Source organism: Poromitra crassiceps (genome assembly GCF_964638095.1).
Source record: "Poromitra crassiceps genome assembly, chromosome: 4".
In the NCBI taxonomy this organism is placed as follows: domain Eukaryota; kingdom Metazoa; phylum Chordata; class Actinopteri; order Beryciformes; family Melamphaidae; genus Poromitra; species Poromitra crassiceps.
In genome coordinates, this window is record NC_139626.1 from 42806509 (window position 1) to 42827752 (window position 21244).

The window sequence follows — 21244 nt, forward strand, 5'->3', positions numbered from 1 at the left end:
TGGAAAAGGATGTGATGCTGTGTCGTGCATTTTGGTTTGTGTCATATCCACTGTATTCTTCCACACTACTGCTCCACCTCAGGCCTCGCTCTGGCATTGCAGCTTTGATTACGTAATCCAAACGATAACATAATCCAAATTATTGTTTTGTTTTAAATCAAACTGCTTAAGAGAACTAGGCAGAAAAAGTTCAGATATAATAATTATTGGGCTCTAGATCATTCCAGAAGGGGCCAGTTTCTTGAAGTGTTCAGAAGCAGGGGACTTTTGAGTCTGACCTTTGTGAATGGAAACCCATGCCCGACCTCATACATCATCTATTTAAGCAATGCGTCGTCGTGGGACGAGGAGAGGACACAGAATGTTTCATAAAGCGCTCTGCGGGTGGCAGGTCAACTTTACTCTGGAAACACGCGCTGCTGACCGCAGAAGACGAGAGTGAGGCTTTGCCTACAGTTCATGCAGAAAAGTGCGTCACCACCTATGAGCCAAACCGGTCACGTTACCATTAACAGGGTGAAGTAAACACACACAGTAAAGCTACACTTACAGTAAAGCCACCTCAACTGTCTCTCCACCCTCGCATGGTGGCTTGGAGGAAGTGGGGACTCGAGTCACATGACTTGGACTATAAGAATTGGAATGACCTGACGAGACTTGAGAATTTGATTTCTGCTGACTTGGGAGAAATGCTTTGATTACTTGAGAAACCTCACACATTTAGTGTGTTCCCCTTTTGTTAACTAATTAATATTTTTTCACTTCCATTCACTGAGCCTCCCCTAAAACTGCTTGCCCCCCCCCCCCCCCCCCCCTAAAACTACCCCCCCCCCCCCCCCTCTTCCCCTCCCACTTTGAAAATCCCTGGTCTCCAGTGGTTCTCAAACTTTTTCACGTCAAGGTCGGGAACCCCTACTGACACAAATTAGACCACGGACCACCATTTGATAAGATTTTGTCCCAGGGCCCCCCATCCTCGGCCCTATGATAAGATTGAGCTTTTATGATGACCCTTCTGACACTCTCCTGGCCTTGTCTTGCAGGAGCCTGGTGTTGGGGTTGTTGGGATTGGGTGCACCTCTGCCCGGCTGGTGGCTTAGAAGAACTTCAGACCATTTAGTTAAAAAAATATATATATATTTAAAAACACTGCACTAAACAAACGATATGAAACAAGACGTGTCGGTGATCATCCAAACACCATCATCAGTTGTAAATGCAGCAGGAAGTAACTCTGGCAAACAAATCCACACAAGAAAGGTCACATGACAAACACATGGCATGAAGTCACATGACTTCTTGAGATGTAGTCCTCTGTGTTTGTTTGCGAGAGAAGATGGTGTCCTCAGCAACTTACGGTAGGTAGTGCAACTGGGGTCAAAAATGACCCTGCAGGGTTTACATTTTCCATATCTTTGCAAACATTTTTTTTTCATTATTCAGGGTTCCAGGTATTCCTCAAGTAACTTGTTTTTGATCATCACAGATACTTTCATTTTCTCTTTCTTACTTAAAAAATAATCTTTCATACACAACTGGGGTCAAAAATGACCCCTATTCATTTCCTAGGTAATTTCATGCTAGGCTGAGTGTTTCTTTGCCATATCTTTGAAATAAAATGTATTTTATCATGTAATATCACATGTAGCTATTCAATAAATAGGCTATATTGTTTTTAATCACAAATCATATTTTGTTATGTTTTATTTTTTACTACTACTCGCAGTGGGCGAGCCTAGGAATCGAGCGCGCGGATTGCACAAGATGCCTATAGTGTAGTAGTATTATAGTACATACAATTGCCAAAGTGGGCTCTGTCTGTCTGCATTTTTGGTCCCACATTGTGAGATTTGTTAATTTTGGTCAATGATGACGTCGCAATGTCTATGACATCATCAGTGATGTCACTCGAGCACTCGATGATGTCATCAGTGATGGTCACTCGAGCAATTGTGATGTCACTGATGATGTCATAGACATTGTGACATCTATGCAATGTGTTCTCTCATTAATGATCATTCACTGATGTCATCAGTGATGGTCACTCGAGCAATTGTGATGTCATCAGTGAGTGATGTCATCAGTGATGCGAAGTTGGGCAATTGTGCGCTGCGCATGCCAATAAGCAGGCGAGACCACGCAGCAGCCGAGTTGCAGGCAAGGAACACAAACATGCAGTTTTAATTTGTGACGCATGTAAGCACTGAAGTGATTTTGTTTTAATTTTTTGTCACATTCACCACCATTCAGTATTACACTACAGTTACATTGCAGGTACACTCCATTTTTAGTGTTATCGGTTATAGATTATTATTATGTGTAAACTATGGTATGTGTGACAATGTGACAAATAAAAAATATGATCAAATATAAAATATAAATATATAAAATATTAAATAAGGTTTGGTTCAAATCATTGCTAAAATATTTATTTTAACAAAATTATTATTAGTCTGTCATCATACTTGCCTACATGGGTCGTTTTTTAGCCATGTGTGGAAACTTGATGGAGTACCACAAAACCCTTTTTTCCCATAAAGTAACAAAGTAAACATGAAAATAATGATTTGTTGTAATGAAAAACATGATATTTAATGAATAGCCTACTTGGGACATTAAATGATTAAATAAATAGTTTTCAAAATATATAGCAAAGAAGAAACCCTCAACCATGCATGAAATTACATAGGAAATGAATAGGGGTCTTCTTTTTTTCTTCTTCTTCTTCATTGTTTTACCCCAGTTGCGTAGTAGTGTGAATATAGTAGAATAGTAGTGAATATGCATTAGACTAGAGGGTTAAAACTGCAGCTGTGTCCAGATGAGCCTAGTGGGTTTACTTCCAAATTGCTTAATGTTTTACTACATAGTGCTATGATAAAGACAACAACAGCAGACAAAGGCCTACTACTTTATCATAATGCATGCATGTGGAAGGGTGGCAGGAGAATATTTGCGACAACATTGCCATCTAGTGGAAAACACTAAACTTTGGTGTTTGGACAGTGACGGACTCGCACAACAAAGAGAACATCATCCTGAAAAGCATTTAGGTGATTGGTCTAATTATCTATGAGAAAACATTCACTTTAGTAAACGTAAGCACACCTAGCTAATGTCTTTACAACTCGGCCTGCAGAGTCACCGCCCCCCCCCCCCCCCCTTCTTCGGTGGCGCAAGGCACTCTGGGTATTGGTGACGCGGGAGAAAATGGCGGCTACTGCAGCGGTCTACCATCCATGAGGTCCACCTTACCGATTTTACCCCTTTCATTAGTAGCATAGTTTATAACTGTATCTCACCAATAGAAGACTCTGTGTGTATGGATGATATTACCACGAATATAAACGGGAGACGAGGCTCCGTTTAGCACTGAGTGAAGAAGAAGAAGAAGATCATCTCTTATGGATTCAAATGAATGGTTTAGTTAGCTGTGAAGCTAATGGAGCTAACGTTGTTGGAGCTTTGAAGAACAACGTATGTATGGAAATGTCTAATGTCCAAAAGCTGACAGCGTTGGTGAACTAGCGACTAACTGCGGGTGTTGAAGAGATTTGGTCTGTTTGAAAGAAGATAGCAGAGCACAAGCTTCTTTGCATGAGTCCAGACCTTAGGATCTTCCCACTCCAGTTGACTGCTTCTGAAGAAGGAAATGGAGTGTAACGAGTAAACAATTCAGTCTGGTATCAGGCTAGAATCTTCTAGTTGATAAACGATCAAGCAACAACGAAAGCTGTTGGGACACCGTTTTAAATCCTGAAGTGCGGTTACACAGAGTAGCCATACCTCCAGACCTCCAGCAGCTGTTAGTCATTAAAGAAGACGATCGCCCTGAGCTGCAAGAGTGGAGCCCCAGTGTGGACCACATTCAAGAGGAACTCTGGATCAGTCACGATTTTGTTGATAAACTAAACCCTGAAGAGAGACATGAGTGTTCACACAGGAGATAAACGATTTATTTGCTCAGTCTGTGGTAAGAGTTTTGGTCGTAAACCAAATTTGACAAGACACATGACAATCCACACAGGAGATAAACAATTTATTTGCTCAGTCTGTGGTAACAGTTTTGGTTGTAAAGGACAATTGACAAGACACATGATAATCCACACAGGAGAGAAGCCGTTTATTTGCCCAGTCTGTGGTAACAGTTTTGGTCAAAAAGAAACATTGAAAAATCACATGAGAATCCACACAGGAGAGAAGCCATTTAAAGAGAATTGCTCAGTCTGTGGTAACAGTTTTCATGATAAACGAGCCCTGAAGAGACACATGCGAGTTCACACAGGAGATAAACCATTTATTTGCTCAGTCTGTGGTAACAGTTTTGGTCAGAAAGTAACCTTGAAAAGACACATGAGAACCCACACAGGAGAGAAGCCGTTTCTTTGTTCAGATTGTGGTAACAGTTTTAGTCATGGAGAAACCTTGAAACATCACATGAGAATCCACACAGGAGAGAAGCCATTTATTTGCTCAGTCTGTGGTAACAGTTTTGGTCGTAAAGAAACCTTGAAACAACACATGAGTGTCCACACAGGAGAGAAGCTGTTTAATTGCTCAGTCTGTGGTAAAAGTTTTGTTGATAACCTATACCTGAAGAGACACATGAAAATTCATACAGGAGAGAAGCCATTTATTTGCTCAATCTGTGGTAACAGTTTTGGTCGTAAAGACGCCTTGAAAAAACACATGATACTCCACAAATGCATCACCTCTGCTGCAAACCAAACCATTCGTTTCTCAAAATGAGGTGAAACAAATGAGGGGATATTATTTGAAAATTACATTTTGTTTGTATCTTGCATTATCCTTCATTTTAATTGTTCAACCGAGATTAACATCAGCATTGTCATATTGTTATTGAAAATGGCATCAGGCATCTATTCCTCTTGAAGCTCATCGAGATTTGGAAAAGTGGAGGCTGTTCAGTTCAGGATGGATGGATGATGGAGATCATCAGTTTAATTGAAGGAAACTGAGCATTTGAAAATCTAACATCAGTCAAAGGCAAAGTTATGACTCAACATATCAAACTGCTAATCTGTCAGAAAATGTTTGCTGTACTTTTTGTATATTTTCCAATACTTCGTTGTCCACATCAGCAATGGGCAATTGATTTTATTTTTGAAATGTAATTATTGTCTGGTTTAATTCAATGTACTCATTCATTGTGAATTAATTTACACTAATTGGACTTGCAGAGTTATAGCGTTAGTTATAGCCTGGCTCCAGACCTTCGAAGCCATGCCCACTCCACAGTTGTGGATTTGGCAGTTCTTGATTCTTGTGAAGAGGAAATTAGTTTACAAGTTGACAATTCAGAATTTCAGTCTGAATATCAGGCTAGAGTTGTTACTCTTCCCAGACACTTCTATTATAACCTTTTTCTTTACACAGGTAGGATAATTGTATTATAAATGATCATATATGGGCACAAAAACATTTTCCTTAAGAAAGTGTACTTGTTTCAGCTTGTATGTTTAATTCACTGACCCTCATTTACAGACGTTTACTTCTTCCACATTACATTTGTATTACATTATACATTTGGAACGGGTAATACAAATAAAGGTCTTGATGATGCTGGTAGAAAAAAAGAAGCATGGACTTCTCCTCCTGGCTTTGCAGCTCCCTTTTTTTTTTAACAACAATCATCAACATTAAACAGTCCCTCAGACATAATACATAACTTAAAAGGAAAAACAGACAAAAAACAAAAACGACAAAACAAGAGTCCTTCCCTATGATAAAGTATCCTACGCTACATTAGTAGCCAGATATATCCCCCATTTCAAGGTGAAGACCTCCAATCTGTTGTGCCGATTTTTCCTTTCTAATTGAGACATGAAACATTTTCAAAAATGGGGTTAGGGGTTTTTCAAAAACATGTTGGTGTAACCATTAAAACAGCAGAGGAGATTTTGAGTGTGTGACTTCTTCTCTATGTTACTTTGAATTTTCATTAGTCTGCAGTGCACCTCTTCAAACTTTTTGGGTGTGCTCCACTCTATATATATATATATATATATATATATAAACTTTATTCCAGACTCAGGTCCATATAAAATACGTACAAAAACACAAACAGTACAATAAGAGAATATAAAATAAAACCACACAACAAATAGGTTTAAAACACATACAGGCAGCTATTCCAGTGCTTCCAGAAGTGTGACATACATTTTGTGTCACTTTGTGCAGGCACCGCTAGGGCCATAATAACTCCATTCTTAGATTGGCTAAGTCGACGCATAAAACTGTAAATAAACTTTCTCAGAACAGCATGGAAAGTGGGGACATTACTGCTTACAAACATATGGCTAGCACTTGTCCATCTTGGATGCCTGAGTAAAATCCTAAATGCATCATATATGCCACCTGGAGTTTTTTCATTTTTGCAACACTGTACCCGCACCACAGTTGTGCTGTATACACTGAAGTACAATATGACCTAAACAGAGCAATCTTGACATCAGTACACTTATTACATTTTCGTGCAAGCATGTTGGCTTGTGCATAGAGTTTGCAGCACTGACGCTGAATGTCATCATCACATAAATCATCTCTGATTATGTGACCAAGATATCTGTATTTGTTCACAACACCAAGCACTTGGCCTGCTAGCACAAAAGAAGGAAAGTTTGACTTCTTATCCTCCTTGGTTTTCACAATTAAAGTAACACTCTTTTTCGAATTAAACATGATATCATACAGCACACCGTAGCAGGAAGAGATTCTAAGCAATTGCTGCAAACCAACACTAGAGGGAGACATGATAACCAGTCATCCAGATCGTCTGCATATACCAGGTGATTAATTAGCCTCTCTCCCACCATACATCCAGTTCTACACTGGTTTAACTGTCGAGACAGCTCATCCATATACAAATTAAAAAGTAGCTTCACCCCATTGGTCACTAGAGGTGCAGAAGTACTTGTACCCCATCGAACATGCATTGTTTGGTGTGTATACCAGTTAGGATGTATTAAAAATAACGGTTGTTCCAAACAAACGTTAATATCTCAAAAACTATACATCACATCGCTTATATTTTGACATTCTGAGTGAGAGCAGAAGTAGAACAAGAGTTTGATGTAGCTATAATAGCCTACATACTTTAACATGTCGTGTTAAAGTTGTGTGAACTGTCGCAGTTTTTAAAATGTAAACATAGTTAACTGGCTAGAGTCAGACACTCACGCCTCGCGTCACTTGGGCTCCATAGGGTTCCATTGCCGTTGCCAACCAACCAGTGGCGCGATTTGTTTACCAAAATGCTGCTTGGCTGATCCCCAGTAGCTGTTGTGGGAGCGGCATATTTCAATGTTGTGGGGAAGTATACGAATTATGTCGCTACGATTTCCATTCCGGATATTAGACCCTGACTAGACGTAGTGGTTTGACGTGCAGAAGACGGTTGTTATACCGTATGTGAAAATGTTTGCTGGGGTGATCTACAAAGCAAAATAAAAAAATTAAGGGACAATGTTTTGCACGGGGAATCTTGAGTAGGGAGAGTGGGGTGAGTTGTGCCACTTTTTACTTGAGGTGTCTTTAAAGTGAGGGCATGACAGTAATGCCTCCAACTACAATGTAAATATATTTCAGGATGTTGTGCACCACTGGGAACACTCCCTTTGGATCTTAAATAAACTGTTAAAAAAATATGGCTATTCTTAAAAAAGTGGTCTCTTGGCACAACTTGCCCCCGGTGCAGGGTAAGTTGTGGCTTTGGAGAGAATACGTTGGGGTAAATTGTGCCATTGATTACTGAAGTAAAACAGAACATTTTCATCTCATATACTGTAATGCTATATCAAAGCAAGACAAAATAAAGATAACACTAAAGTCCAGTGTACTATAACAGGGTTAAACAAGGCTAAACGGTAGCAGCAGTTGACCTACATATTTAACATTTTCAGAAATAAAAAATTATGCTCAAAATGAACAAAATCAACTATCACAGAGCCAGGCTACACTTGCCAATACTGCAATATTCTTCAACAAGGTCTATTTAAACATTTAAGAACAAAATGAAATAAAATTTCACTAAATCAACTGCAACGGCACTGGCACAACTTAACCCAGGCCTTTTGGCACAAATCACCCCATCCCCACCATTTTAACAAACTTGTATCATATAGCTGGTTTGGAGCTAACATCATGCTAACAGTATAGCCTCATATTGTAGCTTACTAAAACACTAACACATGTGTGAAATGTTTTCAAGCTTGTCTATAATTGTTCAGACACAACAATCAATAAACCTTGATCATAAATTTTTTACTTTGAGAGGCAAAAAACAGTTTTTTGAACTTAAATGTGCTTAGCTCTTGTGCCATCTGCCTCCCTTCTTTGCAGAGTGAGTAAAATCGGTGCCTCTTCAAAAATGTGTGGTCACATGACCAATTTCTTCTATGGTTTTCTAGATACAAGGGGTGGCACAACTTCCCCCCTGGCACAACTCACCCCACTCTCCCCTACTTTATTTAAATAAAATTGTCATTATATTATTATTATTATTATTATTATGCCTATTAGTCATGCTAATGACTGCTAATGACATGCTGAAGGAATTGCACTAATAATATATTATGTGCGTATTTGTTTTCCCAAAGTGCCAAACACAAACAAATCGCGTTAAATCAATCAAGGTCCAGGCTGTGTTGATCTAACTGCACTACAGTTCCCATAATGCTGCGGACACCCATCTGTGCGGCGTGTGCGCGTGCTGCTTTTGCACAGCTGCTGCTCTTTGTGCAGATCTGTAAAGCATGTAGCTCGGCCCGAATCGCTCTGAGGACCGCCAGAGGAAATCCACACTATGTTTTCTAGGTGCTAAAGTGCGCCGCCGCTCGTCAATCTAACCTTGGTTTTATTTTTGGCTTAAAGGAGACGCAACAAAGCGCACAAAATGGTTGTGCTCCAGGCCCAGCTGGCGAATAAGTAGGTTTACTATAGCTTTAAGAACGCGAAAATAGTGTCTGCTTCTTTAAAATTATATCGCTTATTACTGAATAGATAATTAAGAAAAGTTTTCAATGTATAATCAATACATTTAAGCATGTAATTTTGCGTCGAACCCAACGCATTCTGTGAAAACATGCCCCACTGTTGGGTAAAGGCCTCTCGCAATCAAAACGTCTTTAAACCAGCTCGTTTTTCCACAAACTGCAAGTAAACCTGCTAAGCGTGTGCGGAATCTGCGGCAGGTAGGGAGAAGGCTCCACACGGTGATGGAGGACCTAACCGGGGGTGTAAATACAGCCGGGGAAGAAGCACCGACGGAGGACAAGGCCGCCAAGCAGACCCCGGCGCCCGGTGCAGCAGTCACCCCGCGGAGGGGGCTGAGGGAGCGGGCAGCGGGCCGTCCGAGGTCCGGCCAAGGTTCCGCCTCCTCCCCGGCACTGGACGTGAACGGAGCCACCGCTGTGGCTATGCCGAGCCCCTTGCAGAGCTCCTCCGGCAGGGTGCTGCGGGACCGCTCCACCCGGGCAGTGCCTGCCTGGCTGAGGGACAGCAAGAGCGACCAGGACGAGGAGGAGGACGAGGAACCCAGCCCGGACACAAGCGCGACCAAGCGGAGGAGAGTCTCCAACCCCAGGCGGAGGAAGCACGCAGAGGAGCCCGACGGAGAGGGCGCAGGGGATAGCCTCCTCCAGGCCAAAGAGTAAGAGTTTGGATTTTTAGCTTTTTTTGGACAGGGCCTATAAGTTAACGCCGCTGCTGCCTGCGACCCTGATATTAATTTGTAAGTCCTGTCAAAAACACGCCTTCAGGATAGCTCGTCCCCTTTCTATAGTCATGTATACGGAGGGTGGTATAGACTCACCTGAGTTTCCAATTTGTTATGTTTTCATTGGATGCTGCAATCTCTGTATGCCTAAGGCCTGTACTACAAAGCAAGATTTAGGTTGATCCTGATAAGTTTGGGTTTAAACCTGGTTTAGCCGTTCTATAAAGCAAGTTAACTTCTAACCTAGTTCAATCACCATGGCAACTCACGCTGCAAAGCGACCAGGTTAGCTTCAGAGGATAAGATCAAAATCCATGACAGACCCATATAATCGGCTCTCTGGAGTCACTCACCATTCATATAAGATCGCCATATGAAAAATAGATTGCAGTCAACTGAGAATAGAACAAGAAAAACATTTGTGGCTCTGTAGGCTACATAATTAAATTAAGCCTACTTACCACTTTATGTCTTAACAGCTGAACGATGTGTGGAGAAATATCACTATTAATCACCGCAGCGCATATCATAAACGGAGCCTCAAATGGAGTGAGGGTGATATTCTCCTACATGCCAGAAAAGCCTATACATATAATATAGATATGGGATAAATATGGGATAGCCCCAATACTAAATATGCAGGCTACTCTTGCATGTTTCAGCTGGAACTGTGTCCTCTAGGCTGTATGCCAATATATGAGCAAAAATAGGCTAGTTTTTATCAATGAAAACTATGCCCGCATCGTCTCAATTCAGTTCAGCAGTTTTCTCTTTTATATTAGGCTATCATTATTTTTATATATGAATTATTCGATCAGTGCAACCACACACATAATGAGTGATAGAGATCATTATTCATTGAGCATGCGTTTCTAAATCTAGGGTCTAAATAGGCTTACAGATTGTGGAAATTTATAGACTGAGATTACACATTTACATTTACACTTGCAAAAAGCTGCTGTAGGAGACAGAAATCACTGATCAAAGTAAATCAAATGACTGATGTGAATACAAGCGGCAGCTTTAGACAGTCCTTCAGCAGACTATATCCAACGCGGATTTTCATTCTGACATAGGCTACATTAAATATCCGCTAAAAACTCTGATCATACTGCGCTTTCATTGAATGAGGAAATGGGTGTGCCTGCCCGTGGATCAACTCAGCTGTTCATAATGTGATTGGCTAGCGCACCTCTTTCGCGTGGACGCGCGCCTGTGGATGAGCAAAAAACGTGCGCGTGCACAGGCAGATCCCAGATAAATCCAGCTTCAGTTATCGAGTAGAAAACCCGTGTCGTAGTATCGTTAAACTAGATAGCTTTGATCCTGTTCAGTCAAACCAGATCAAAGTGACAGATCGCGGATCTGTTAAGATAGCTTCGTAGTATAGGGCTCTAGTGTCATGTCTTGAGGTGTGCATGAGTGAAGGTGTGCCACTCTATGGAATAATAATAAACCTTGCAAATTCGTTGTTCACATCTTTCTCTGTCTCCCCCGTGCAGCTCAGGGGACCTGAAGAAACATGCCACAGATGCTCCAGGTAATCTACCTCATATCACATAATTTATGTGATATAATAAAGAAATGTTATATACAAAACTCTTGGTGTGTCTTGTGTAGGGTTGGATATCTGTAGACGATACTGACCAAAATAACCCAGCCAGTACCAGTATCGAAACGTCTCCAGTCAAGCGATACCTGCGTTCAATCGTTTTACACAGATCTAGGAAAAAAGTATCTGCACTCGCAGCCAATCACCACAAGCGTTCTTCGATTTAATGTGATTGGCCCACTACCGCAGCAGCTACAACTAGTCTGGGGCCAAAAAAAACCTCGTTCCGTGTCTTCCGGCTATGGGTGGAACGTAGGAACCAAAGTGCTTCAAAGATGTAATGTTATGGATCCGGCAATTTTCTTCAAGTACTTCTTGGAATACTTCGTTTGGTATGTTCATGCTTCTTATTTTTTTCTCTAACTCGTAGCGACTGGCGCTTACTGCTGCATTTCTATGGGGGAACGAAAAGATTGCGGACCGGAACACGGGGCGGGTCATCCTGCCTGTAATAATGGGTACCAGGCTCTTCTCCTCGGGAGACGGTGACGCTAGCTACAACCCGATAGTCTGTGGTGGTGAAGTCGAGGCGATGTTGTTGATGGAGTTGGTATATAATAGAATCAACTACTCTATTAATATCGGACTATCGGCCTCACTTTAAGGGTACGGGTATTGGTACTGGTATGGTGATTTTCTTAAAACGATAACTAGCACTACTCATATTGCATATTGCATAACAGAGAAATGTTATATACAAAACTCTTGGTGTCTTGTGCCACGGAAGTTAAACATTACCCGCTGCCTATGGGATTACAGCTGGTGGATTATATGCTTATTTGAAACAGTGCTGGTGTGTGGGTGTGTGTGTGTGTGTGCACATACCTCGACAACACCTCATGGCATATGTTTGATGGCACACGCTTCTGCCCCTCCCAACACCCAGTTCTTCCCTCTAGGCGTCCCCCAGCCCAGCCTCGTGCCAAACCCCCCTCTGGCAGGGCGGCCAGGGGCTCTGCTGCCAAGCCTGTGTGTAAGAGTGAACCCGGCACAGAGGAGCCAGCTGGTAAGCAGCCTGTAGTCCATCAGCTGCCATGCTTCAGTTTCTGGGCCTCTAGACTCAAAGCATCCCATAGCCGGAGCGCTTACACAATCATGCGGACTACTTTTCTCTAACATCATATTCTATAAAAATAAAAATAAACCAAAACTGCGAGTTTAGACCTGCTCTCTTACTTTGGGAAATACTACAGTACTTGGGGAAACAGTCGCGTGACGTTCCGTGACGTCTCCTGGTCCGGAAGAGAATTCCCCATTCATTTTCTCCATAGACATTTAGAAAAATCCTTATATAATGAGTTTTAAGCCTGGAACCAAGCCAACTAGCGGCGTACTGAATCGTGAGTGACCATGTGCTTATTTGGCAAAAGGACTCACTACTAAAGGCTTGCAGCCAATTAAATTAGGCATAGTTTGGTTGCTTAGAAATTGACATATGTCCGTTTGCAAGATGTGCGTCTATATTTCTCATTCTCTCCCCACCTCCTCCCTCCCCCTGCTCTCTTCTCCCCCACACCCCCCCCCTTCCCCTCTCCTGCTCTCTCCTCTTGCTCCTTCCCCACCTCCTATACCCTCCAACATCTCCCATTCCCTCCCCACCCCATCACTCTCTCACATTCCCCCTGCTCTTCCCCCTTCTCCTGCTCTCTCCTCTGCTCTCTCTTCATTTCTATATTTTCTATATTATCAATTGTTCAAATGTTATCTTTATTCTGTATATTCTTGTTACTGTTGTGTCAGCTAGAATCAGCTAGACATACTTTCTGTGAAGCCCTCTGAGACATGCTTGTGAATTAGGGCTATATAAATAAACTTGACTTGACTTGACATAAAATGTTTCACTTGGAGCAAATAGTTGAGCTCTATAGGTTCAGTTAATAGCCATGTGCATTTAAATTTGCGTTCAGTTCCTTCCTGGACCACCATACTTGGATTAAAACAACATATACACATCATGCATCAGACTGTAATGATTGCATACTTTATGCAAACATATGTTTTACCAAATGTTGCATCGTGTTAAACAAATTTGTATGTAAGCAGCGCTGTTTTGTTGTCTTGCCTCTTGTTCATGACTCTCTCTCTCATGTAGCAGCGGATGGAGAGGTGAACGTGGAGGAAAAGGACAGTCGTGATGTGTGAGTATACAGTCTGGTATTGTGGTGCTGTATTGTTCATTATGTAAAACAAGTAGTGATTGAAACACTGCCAGGCGACACAAGCTAGAGTTGTATTCCAATCAATACATACCTTGTATGGTTAAGTTATACAGTACATTGAAGTTGGGATATGCAGGGTTTTCTCAACGATACATGTATCTTTGATGCCAGAAATACATAATGCCCACAGCCTGGTAAACCAGCCGGTCACGTGAACTCACATTTCATCTCCTTCTACCAGACCGTCTGGCCTCAAGCGTTCACACAGTGTTTTGCAGTGGGCAGGAGTTGGGCGGGTGTACTTCCCTTGACGGACAACTCCTTCAGCCAATCGGCATTGGAGCCAGTCAAATCCAAATCCACTGGGGAGAACAGGGAAAACATATTTTCCGGCGAGAAACTCCACCGTTGCATACTCCCGTACTTTAATTATTGTTATTGAGTCTATTTCTGCAATAACTGCACTTTATGGCTGTTTAAACTCGACAAACGTTGACATTACTGCCCGAGGCGGACAGGCACGGAGGCAGCCATGACTTGTTTTGCCAGCGGCGTTCCTGATTGGCCGGTTACAATGTCAACTACGAGGCGGGTCGCTGATTGGCTAGAGTGCTTTACAATTTCTGCAAACACCCTCCCAGGCCTGGAGGCCAGACGGTCTGGTAGAACGAAATGAAATGTGAGTTCACGTGACCGTGACGTCTAATACAACGCCACAGCAGCTAGAACACAACACATGATCACATAAAAAAAAATACTTAGAAAATCATACGCAGATTAATTGTAACTATTAATATTAGCCTACACAATGGTGAGTTTATATCGTATTGCCATCTTTAGGTCCCAGAGGCCTTTTGGTGTGTGTGTGTGTGTGTGTGTGTGTGTGTGTGTGTGTGTGTGTGTGTGTGTGTGTGTGTGTGTGTGTGTGTGTGTGTGTGTGTGTGTGTGTGTGTGTGTGTGTGTGTGTGTGTGTGTGAGAGAGTGTGAGAGAATGAATGACTAGTTCTGTTTTCATGACCACTGCCCCACCTCTATCCCAGTGAGAAAAAGGAGGAGGAAGGTGGGGATGTTGATGATTCGCTCCTGGATGATGAAGTGACTCCATTTCAGGACGATCCAAGTGACTTCAACTACCAGCCGCAGAGTCCGAGGTAGAGAAAAACAAGCCCAAACGCACTCAGCAGAGTCCGAGCTAGAGAGAAACAAGCCCAAACGCACTCAGCCCGGTGCGGCAAGTGGGAATTCCTGTTTTGAATAGATTGTTTATTTTTCAGCGGTGTGGAAGAGGGCCTCAGCAGCGATGAAGACGTTCCCTTCAGAGATGATTTGAATGACCAGAGCTACGACCCCAAGGCTGAGAGGTTGTGTGTGTGTGTGTGTGTGTGTGTGTGTGTGTGTGTGTGTGTGTGTGTGTGTGTGTGTGTGTGTGTGTGTGTGTGTGTGTGTGTGTGTGTGTGTGTGCGTGCGTGCGTGCGTGCGTGCGTGCGTGCGTGTGTGTGTGCGCGCGCGCCGTGTGTCTTATGTCAGGATTCCTACGCCGGTCTGGAAAAGTATTAAAAATCAATTTGATCATTTCCAGGTCTTGAATAGTTGGAGAAAAAAAAATCTGGAAAAGTATGGAAAATGTTTTAATTAAGGTCTGATACACACACAGTAATAGCTGTTATGTTGTAGACCCACTTTGAATCAGTTTTTTGTTGATGTGAAGAATAATGTTTAGATAGAAGCCTAGATCCTCGATGTGCGGCTCGCGAGACGATGGCGGCTCTAGACTCTTTCATTGGCGGCTCGCGGCTGATATAAATAATACAATCACTGTCAAAACAATTCCCTCACTGCGGTGTCAAACTGCGTGGTTGCCAGGTTTGTGGCCCTTTGGAGCACCAAATGGGGGTTGAAACTCACCATATACCGGTATCTGGCAACACTGCAAACAAGCCAATGCCTCGTGGAGGGATTGGGTCAGTGGGAGGGAGCAGAAAGAGTGCTTCAGGTGTGAATGACAGGGCGTATTGTTGCAGCTGGCATTTCCTCGTTAACGACGAAATGCGCAAGCTGCAACAATCGAGTCACGTTAACGTTAGCGTCGGAGTTTTAACGATAAGCAAAGCAGCTGTTTAGCCTACTGAGCTGGGTGTGGAGACCAGGAAAGCACAGGCTGTTTACTGAGCTGGAGGTGTGTGGAGCTGCATGCATTACATTTTTTTAATAAAGTCGGTCTGAATGTTTTTATGATTTTTATAATTGTTTCTAACATTTTTATCATTGGTTCTAAATTTTTTTATCATTGGTTTTATCATTGAATAAACTAAAAACTAAATCAAACGCTTACTGTGTGGTTTTGCGGTAAAAGTGGCTCTCCGCTTGACTTTGACCGGCTAGTGTGGCTCTCATGGAGAAAAATAGTGAGGATCACTGTCGCTGTCACCATGCATTATATCAAATAACGAGCAAAATCAAATCCAGTCGAGAACATATAGTCTGGGAAAAATATGGAATTTTAAAATGGAAATGGTGTAGGAACCTTGCCACTTGCCAATCATCTCACATATTCTGATATTTGCCGCTGTGAAGAACAATCTTTATCTATACAGTGATATGACCTAGTTAGCAGGGGCAAGATTGTCTATCCGTGTAAATCATATTGAACACCAGATACAAAACAAATCAAGGTCTGGGGAATGTATATCATTTTTGTAATTAAAATGTGTAGGAACCCTGTTATGTGGTGAGAATCCCAGGCTGCATTCCGATCTGCTACTTAGTTCCCAGTGAAGTGGACTGCACAGGGTATTCAGCCATATTACTTAACATGGCTGAGAATACCCTGTGCAGTCCACTTCGAAGGGGAACTACGAGCAGATCGGAACGCGGCCGACTACTGACTGAGGCACTAGTGTTTTGTTTTTATTGCTCAATCTGTGGATTTCTCTCTTCCGGCTCTCAGAGACGCCCCCAAACCAAAGCGCAGGGCCCCTCCGAGGCCCAAGGAGAAGAAAGAGAAAACCCCGGCCAAAGAGAAGGAGGTGGCAGCAGAGATCAAAACTGAAGGCTCAGACAACCCGGACAGCACGGAGGAGGAGGTGAAGCTGGAGGAGGAAACGGGGGAGGACCCGGACGCACCTAGGAAGTAAGCCGGCACTAAGCGCTAACGAGCATGTCACTAACCACTCCATGTGTAACGAGCATGGCACTAACCGCTCCATGTGTAACGAGCATGGCACTAACCGCTCTATGTGTAACGAGCATGGCACTAACCGCTCCATGTGTAACGAGCATGGCATTATCCGCTCTGTGTAATGAGCATGGCATTATCCGCTCTGTGTAACGAGCATGGCACTAACCGCTCCATGTGTAACGAGCATGGCATTATCCGCTCTGTGTAATGAGCATGGCATTATCCGCTCTGTGTAACGAGCATGGCACTAACCGCTACATGTGTAACGAGCATGGCATTATCCGCTCTGTGTAACGAGCATGGCACTAACCGCTCCATGTGTAACGAGCATGGCATTATCCGCTCTGTGTAATGAGCATGGCATTATCCGCTCTGTGTAACGAGCATGGCATTATCCGCTCTGTGTAACGAGCATGGCACTAACCGCTCTATGGGTAACGAGCATGGCACTAACCGCTCCATGTGTAACGAGCATGGCACTAACCGCTCTATGTGTAACGAGCATGGCACTAACCACTCCATGTGTAACAAGCATGGCACTAACAGCTCCATGTGTAACGCTAACCGCTCGCTCCATGCGTAAGGAGCCTGGCACTAACCGCTCCATGTGTAACGAGCATGGCACTAACCGCTCGCTCCATGCATAAGGAGCCTGGCACTAACCGCTCCATGTGTAACGAGCATGGCACTAACCGCTCGCTCCATGCATAAGGAGCCTGGCACTAACCGCTCCATGTGTAACGAGCATGGCACTAACCGATCCATGTTTAACGAGCATGACAATAACCCCTCCATGTGTAACGAGCATGCCACTAACCACTCCAGTAGGGAAGATTGTCACACACGGTTGTTCACTTCACATCACTTACTGCCAAACCTGTTTCCTGGGACAGCACATATTCTCTCCTGCTGCTTCTAGCGTCAATCGGAACATAAGCTGCATTATGAGCCTAACAGGCAATGTACACCAGATGCGTTACGGCTGCGTTGCAGATCCGGTAAAACTGCCTGATCGACTCTCACCCATGTTAATAGATGGGCGATACATGCGATACGGAAAAATTATGCACCTGTTCTATTTTTGTTGGATCTGACAGATGACATGAGTGTGGGTCTGTTCGCAGCCGTACCGGAGCCGTACCGCATCTGTTCCGGAGGCGGTGTACATTAGCCCTTAGACGTTTCATACTGGCTTTTGTATTCAGTATGAACCATCTTAACCATGAGAACCATGCTGAGACTTTCCATTATAAGCCAATGAATTTCAATCTGCTTTTGTTTCATCTAGATTGGATTACTGTAATGTCTTACTCTTTGGCCAACCTAACTGCGCTACAGTATAAAAAAAAAATCGTTCAAAATGCTGCCGCCAGAATACTAACTAGAACCAGAAGATTTGATCACATTACTCCAATCCTAATCTCCGTTCACTGGCTCCCAATTCAAGCCAGATCTGACTTGAAGATGCTTCTGTTAGCTTACAAATCATTACACAGGCTTGCACCATCATATCTTTCTGACCACATCGTCCCTCATTTTCCCCCTCATGCCCTCTGAGCGCATGATGCTGGCTGGCTACCTTACTGTTCCTAAAATCAATACAAAAATCAGCAAGCAGTAGAGCGCTCTCCTACCGTGCGCCCCATGTCTGGAACCAGCTACCTCTTACAGTCAGGGAAGCTACCGTAGTAATTCTGGTGAAATCTTCAAATCTAGACTCAAAACTTGCTTATTTTCACAATCGATACCACCATTGGCTTGGGGTCGACACAGTTCTTTCTCTTACCGTAGCTTGGGTTCGACACAGTTCTTTCTCTTACCGTAGCCTTCGCAGTATTTACTTAGAAATAGTCTGTAATGCCTGTGTGGGCATGTCTGTGCCCAAACACGCCTGGGTTTTGTGTTGCTGTTTCAGCATTGCTCTGTGTGTGTCTGTGTGTGTTTGTGAGGCTGTAGAATAGATTGTTTTTCTTGCAAAAATGTGCATCAATTTTACTGATGTGATCAAGTGTGTCACTTTGTATGCTATTTTCAAAAGTTTTTCTGCGTTAATTTTGTGATTTGACTCTCTTAAAATTGTATATATATATATATATATATATATAGGTATGATTTTGAACTTTAAATAAACTTTGATTGATTGATTGATTTGAATTCTTTCTTTGTGTCAGGAGACGCAGGCGAAAGAAGGATGAGAAAGCACCACGGCTGCCAAAGAGAAGGTGAATTCGATGTTTTTTTTTACGTAATTCCTTGACTCCTCTTGGTGATCAGGTGATGGAGATGATGATAGTGGGCATGTGAAATTTGACAAAATACCTTGATAGTAATCTAGCATTTAGATTTGAGCAGCGTAACATTTCATTGATGCCCCGCCCACACAGGAAGAAGCCCCCGGTGCAGTATGTGCGCTGTGAGATGGAAGGATGCGGCACAGTCCTGGCTCATCCTCGCTACCTACAGGTCCGTCATGGCAACGACATAATCCCTATGAAAACTCTTTGTCAATTGAAACACAGATCATAGAAGATACATGGGATTATAGTATCTCTGTTGCTATCTAAACATTTTACAGATTTGTGTTTTCTCTTACCCATCCATCTAACAGTCTAATATTCTTTGTTTGTTTCCTTTTCCACTCAGCACCATATTAAGTACCAACACTTACTCAAGAAGAAGTATGTGTGTCCGCACCCTTCTTGTGGACGGCTCTTTCGACTACAGAAACAGCTGTTGCGCCACGCAAAGCACCACACAGGTACACAAACATACACACGCAAAGCACCACACAGGTACACAAACATACACACACAAAGCACCACACAGGTACACACACATACACGCAACGCTGAGGAAAGCCTGTGAGGCTGAAACGCGTCCGTTGTATCACTGCTGCTGTGCGCATTAAAAGTTTAAACTTTATAGACATCTGTGAGTGCTGTTTTTGATTTAATTTTTGAGATGTTTGGATCGGCACCCAGTAACCACCTTTAAAACGTTGGGTTGAGCACGCCAGTTTGTTGATTAACACACACATACACGAAACATGAATGTTGAAACATGAAAGTTTATTTTTCAAAATGAATGTCGATGGACAGTGTCAGGAGTTTGTTTTGTGATTCCAGACCAGAGGGACTACATCTGCGAGTTCTGCGCCCGTGCCTTCAAGAGCTCCCACAACCTGGCTGTGCACCGCATGATCCACACAGGAGAGAAGCCCCTTCAGTTAGTGCCTCGCTTTTCACTATTCACCTTGTTCATTTGCTCATTTCATTCAGACGTTCATAATATTCCGTTATCCTAGATTGCCGACTTGCATTTCTTCTCCTAGCATCACTTCCTCACTCCTTTTATCCCTGCCTGTCTCATTTAACAGGTGTGAGATCTGTGGTTTCACCTGTCGCCAGAAGGCCTCTCTCAACTGGCACATGAAGAAGCATGACGCAGACGCTACCTATCAATTCTCCTGCTCCATCTGCGGCAAGAAGTTTGAGAAGAAGGACTGTGTGGTGGCCCATAAAGCCAAGAGTCACCCGGAGGTACTGATCGCCGAGGCCCTGGCAGCCAACGCTGGCGCTCTCATCACAACCCCCGCCTCCCTGCTGGAACTGCACGGAGCCGCCATGCAAGCGGAGGTTGCCAGCCTGGACGTGAGCCAGATATTGCAGGGCGGGCACGGGCAAGTGGCGCAGATGAGCCATGTGGGGCAAGTAGGGCAGCAGGTGGCACAAATGGCCGAGGTGTCCCAGATGGGTCAAGTGAGCCACCAGGTGGTGTTGCTGGGTCAGGACCAGAGCCTCCATACCATGCAGGTGCCAGTGACCATCGCCCTGTCCCCCATCGACCCCCCTTCGCCCGCCGACGGCCAGCAGCAGACGCACCTCCAGCTCCAGATGCCCCTCCAGTTCGTGCAGGCCGCTCAGCAGTCACAGCAGCAGCACCACCAAATCCAGCAGCTCACCCTGCATTCCGGCTCGGTGGTGACGCAGCACCAGCCCCAGCTGCAGCAGCTGCCCCTTCAGTCCTATTGCTCGCAGCAGCAGCAGCACCAGGGCCACACACAAATCCTACACATGACCTTCCAGCCTGTCAGCCAGTCTCAGACCCACATTCAGCAGATTCCCATACTCGCCACCCCTCAGCAGCTTCACACCCTGCAGACTGCCACCCACAGCCCTACTCTGCTCTCCCCGTCCCAGGATCCAGGCTCCACCAACGGGGAGAGCTTTATTCTGGACACATCAGTGCTGTCTTCCTCCCTCCACCAGACGGACATGGTGGGGGAAGGGGACGTGGTCTGGGAGACTGACGACACAGAGGGCCGCGTGTCACAGGCACTCGTGTAAAAGAGCAAGGGTGCACCTAGAGGCTAACTATGTTATCAGTGACCATATATACTGAAATGCAATGTTTGAGATAAATGTAGGATCACCAGTATATTATGTACTATTCACCCATAGTCCTTTTTAGATGTATCTGTATCAGGGAAAGGTATGTAAGTGTGTATGTGTAAGTTGTTGCCTTTATACATGAAATAATGTTAGTCCTCTAGTCTAACC

The 21244-nt window shown here is 43.7% G+C and overlaps 1 protein-coding gene across 2 annotated transcripts; it reads left to right on the plus strand.

Moving 5' to 3' along the window:
• The first annotated feature begins 8956 nt into the window (after positions 1 to 8956).
• On the plus strand, positions 8957 to 21040 carry zfp91 (ZFP91 zinc finger protein, atypical E3 ubiquitin ligase). Of its 2 annotated transcripts, none has more exons than XM_083635249.1 (12): positions 8957 to 9670; positions 11239 to 11276; positions 12235 to 12354; positions 13441 to 13486; positions 14548 to 14658; positions 14782 to 14868; positions 16455 to 16637; positions 18857 to 18907; positions 19070 to 19148; positions 19329 to 19443; positions 19811 to 19910; positions 20062 to 21040. In XM_083635249.1, exons 1-12 carry the CDS (start codon positions 9237 to 9239, stop codon positions 21029 to 21031), a joined length of 2334 nt encoding a protein of 777 aa, XP_083491375.1. In that variant the 5' UTR covers positions 8957 to 9236; the 3' UTR covers positions 21032 to 21040. The 2 variants fall into 2 exon arrangements, with proteins under 2 accessions (XP_083491375.1, XP_083491376.1); XM_083635250.1 differs by having other exon boundaries at positions 13444 to 13486.
• Positions 21041 to 21244: the final 204 nt, after the last annotated feature.

Coding starts and splice junctions, on each gene's coding strand:
- zfp91 (XM_083635249.1), top strand. CDS start 9,237: ATGGAGGACCTAACCGGGGGTGTAAATACAGCCGGGGAAGAAGCACCG. Junction 9,671..11,238: donor AGCCTCCTCCAGGCCAAAGA/GTAAGAGTTTGG, acceptor TCCCCCGTGCAG/CTCAGGGGACCTGAAGAAAC. Junction 19,911..20,061: donor ACAGGAGAGAAGCCCCTTCA/GTTAGTGCCTCG, acceptor CTCATTTAACAG/GTGTGAGATCTGTGGTTTCA.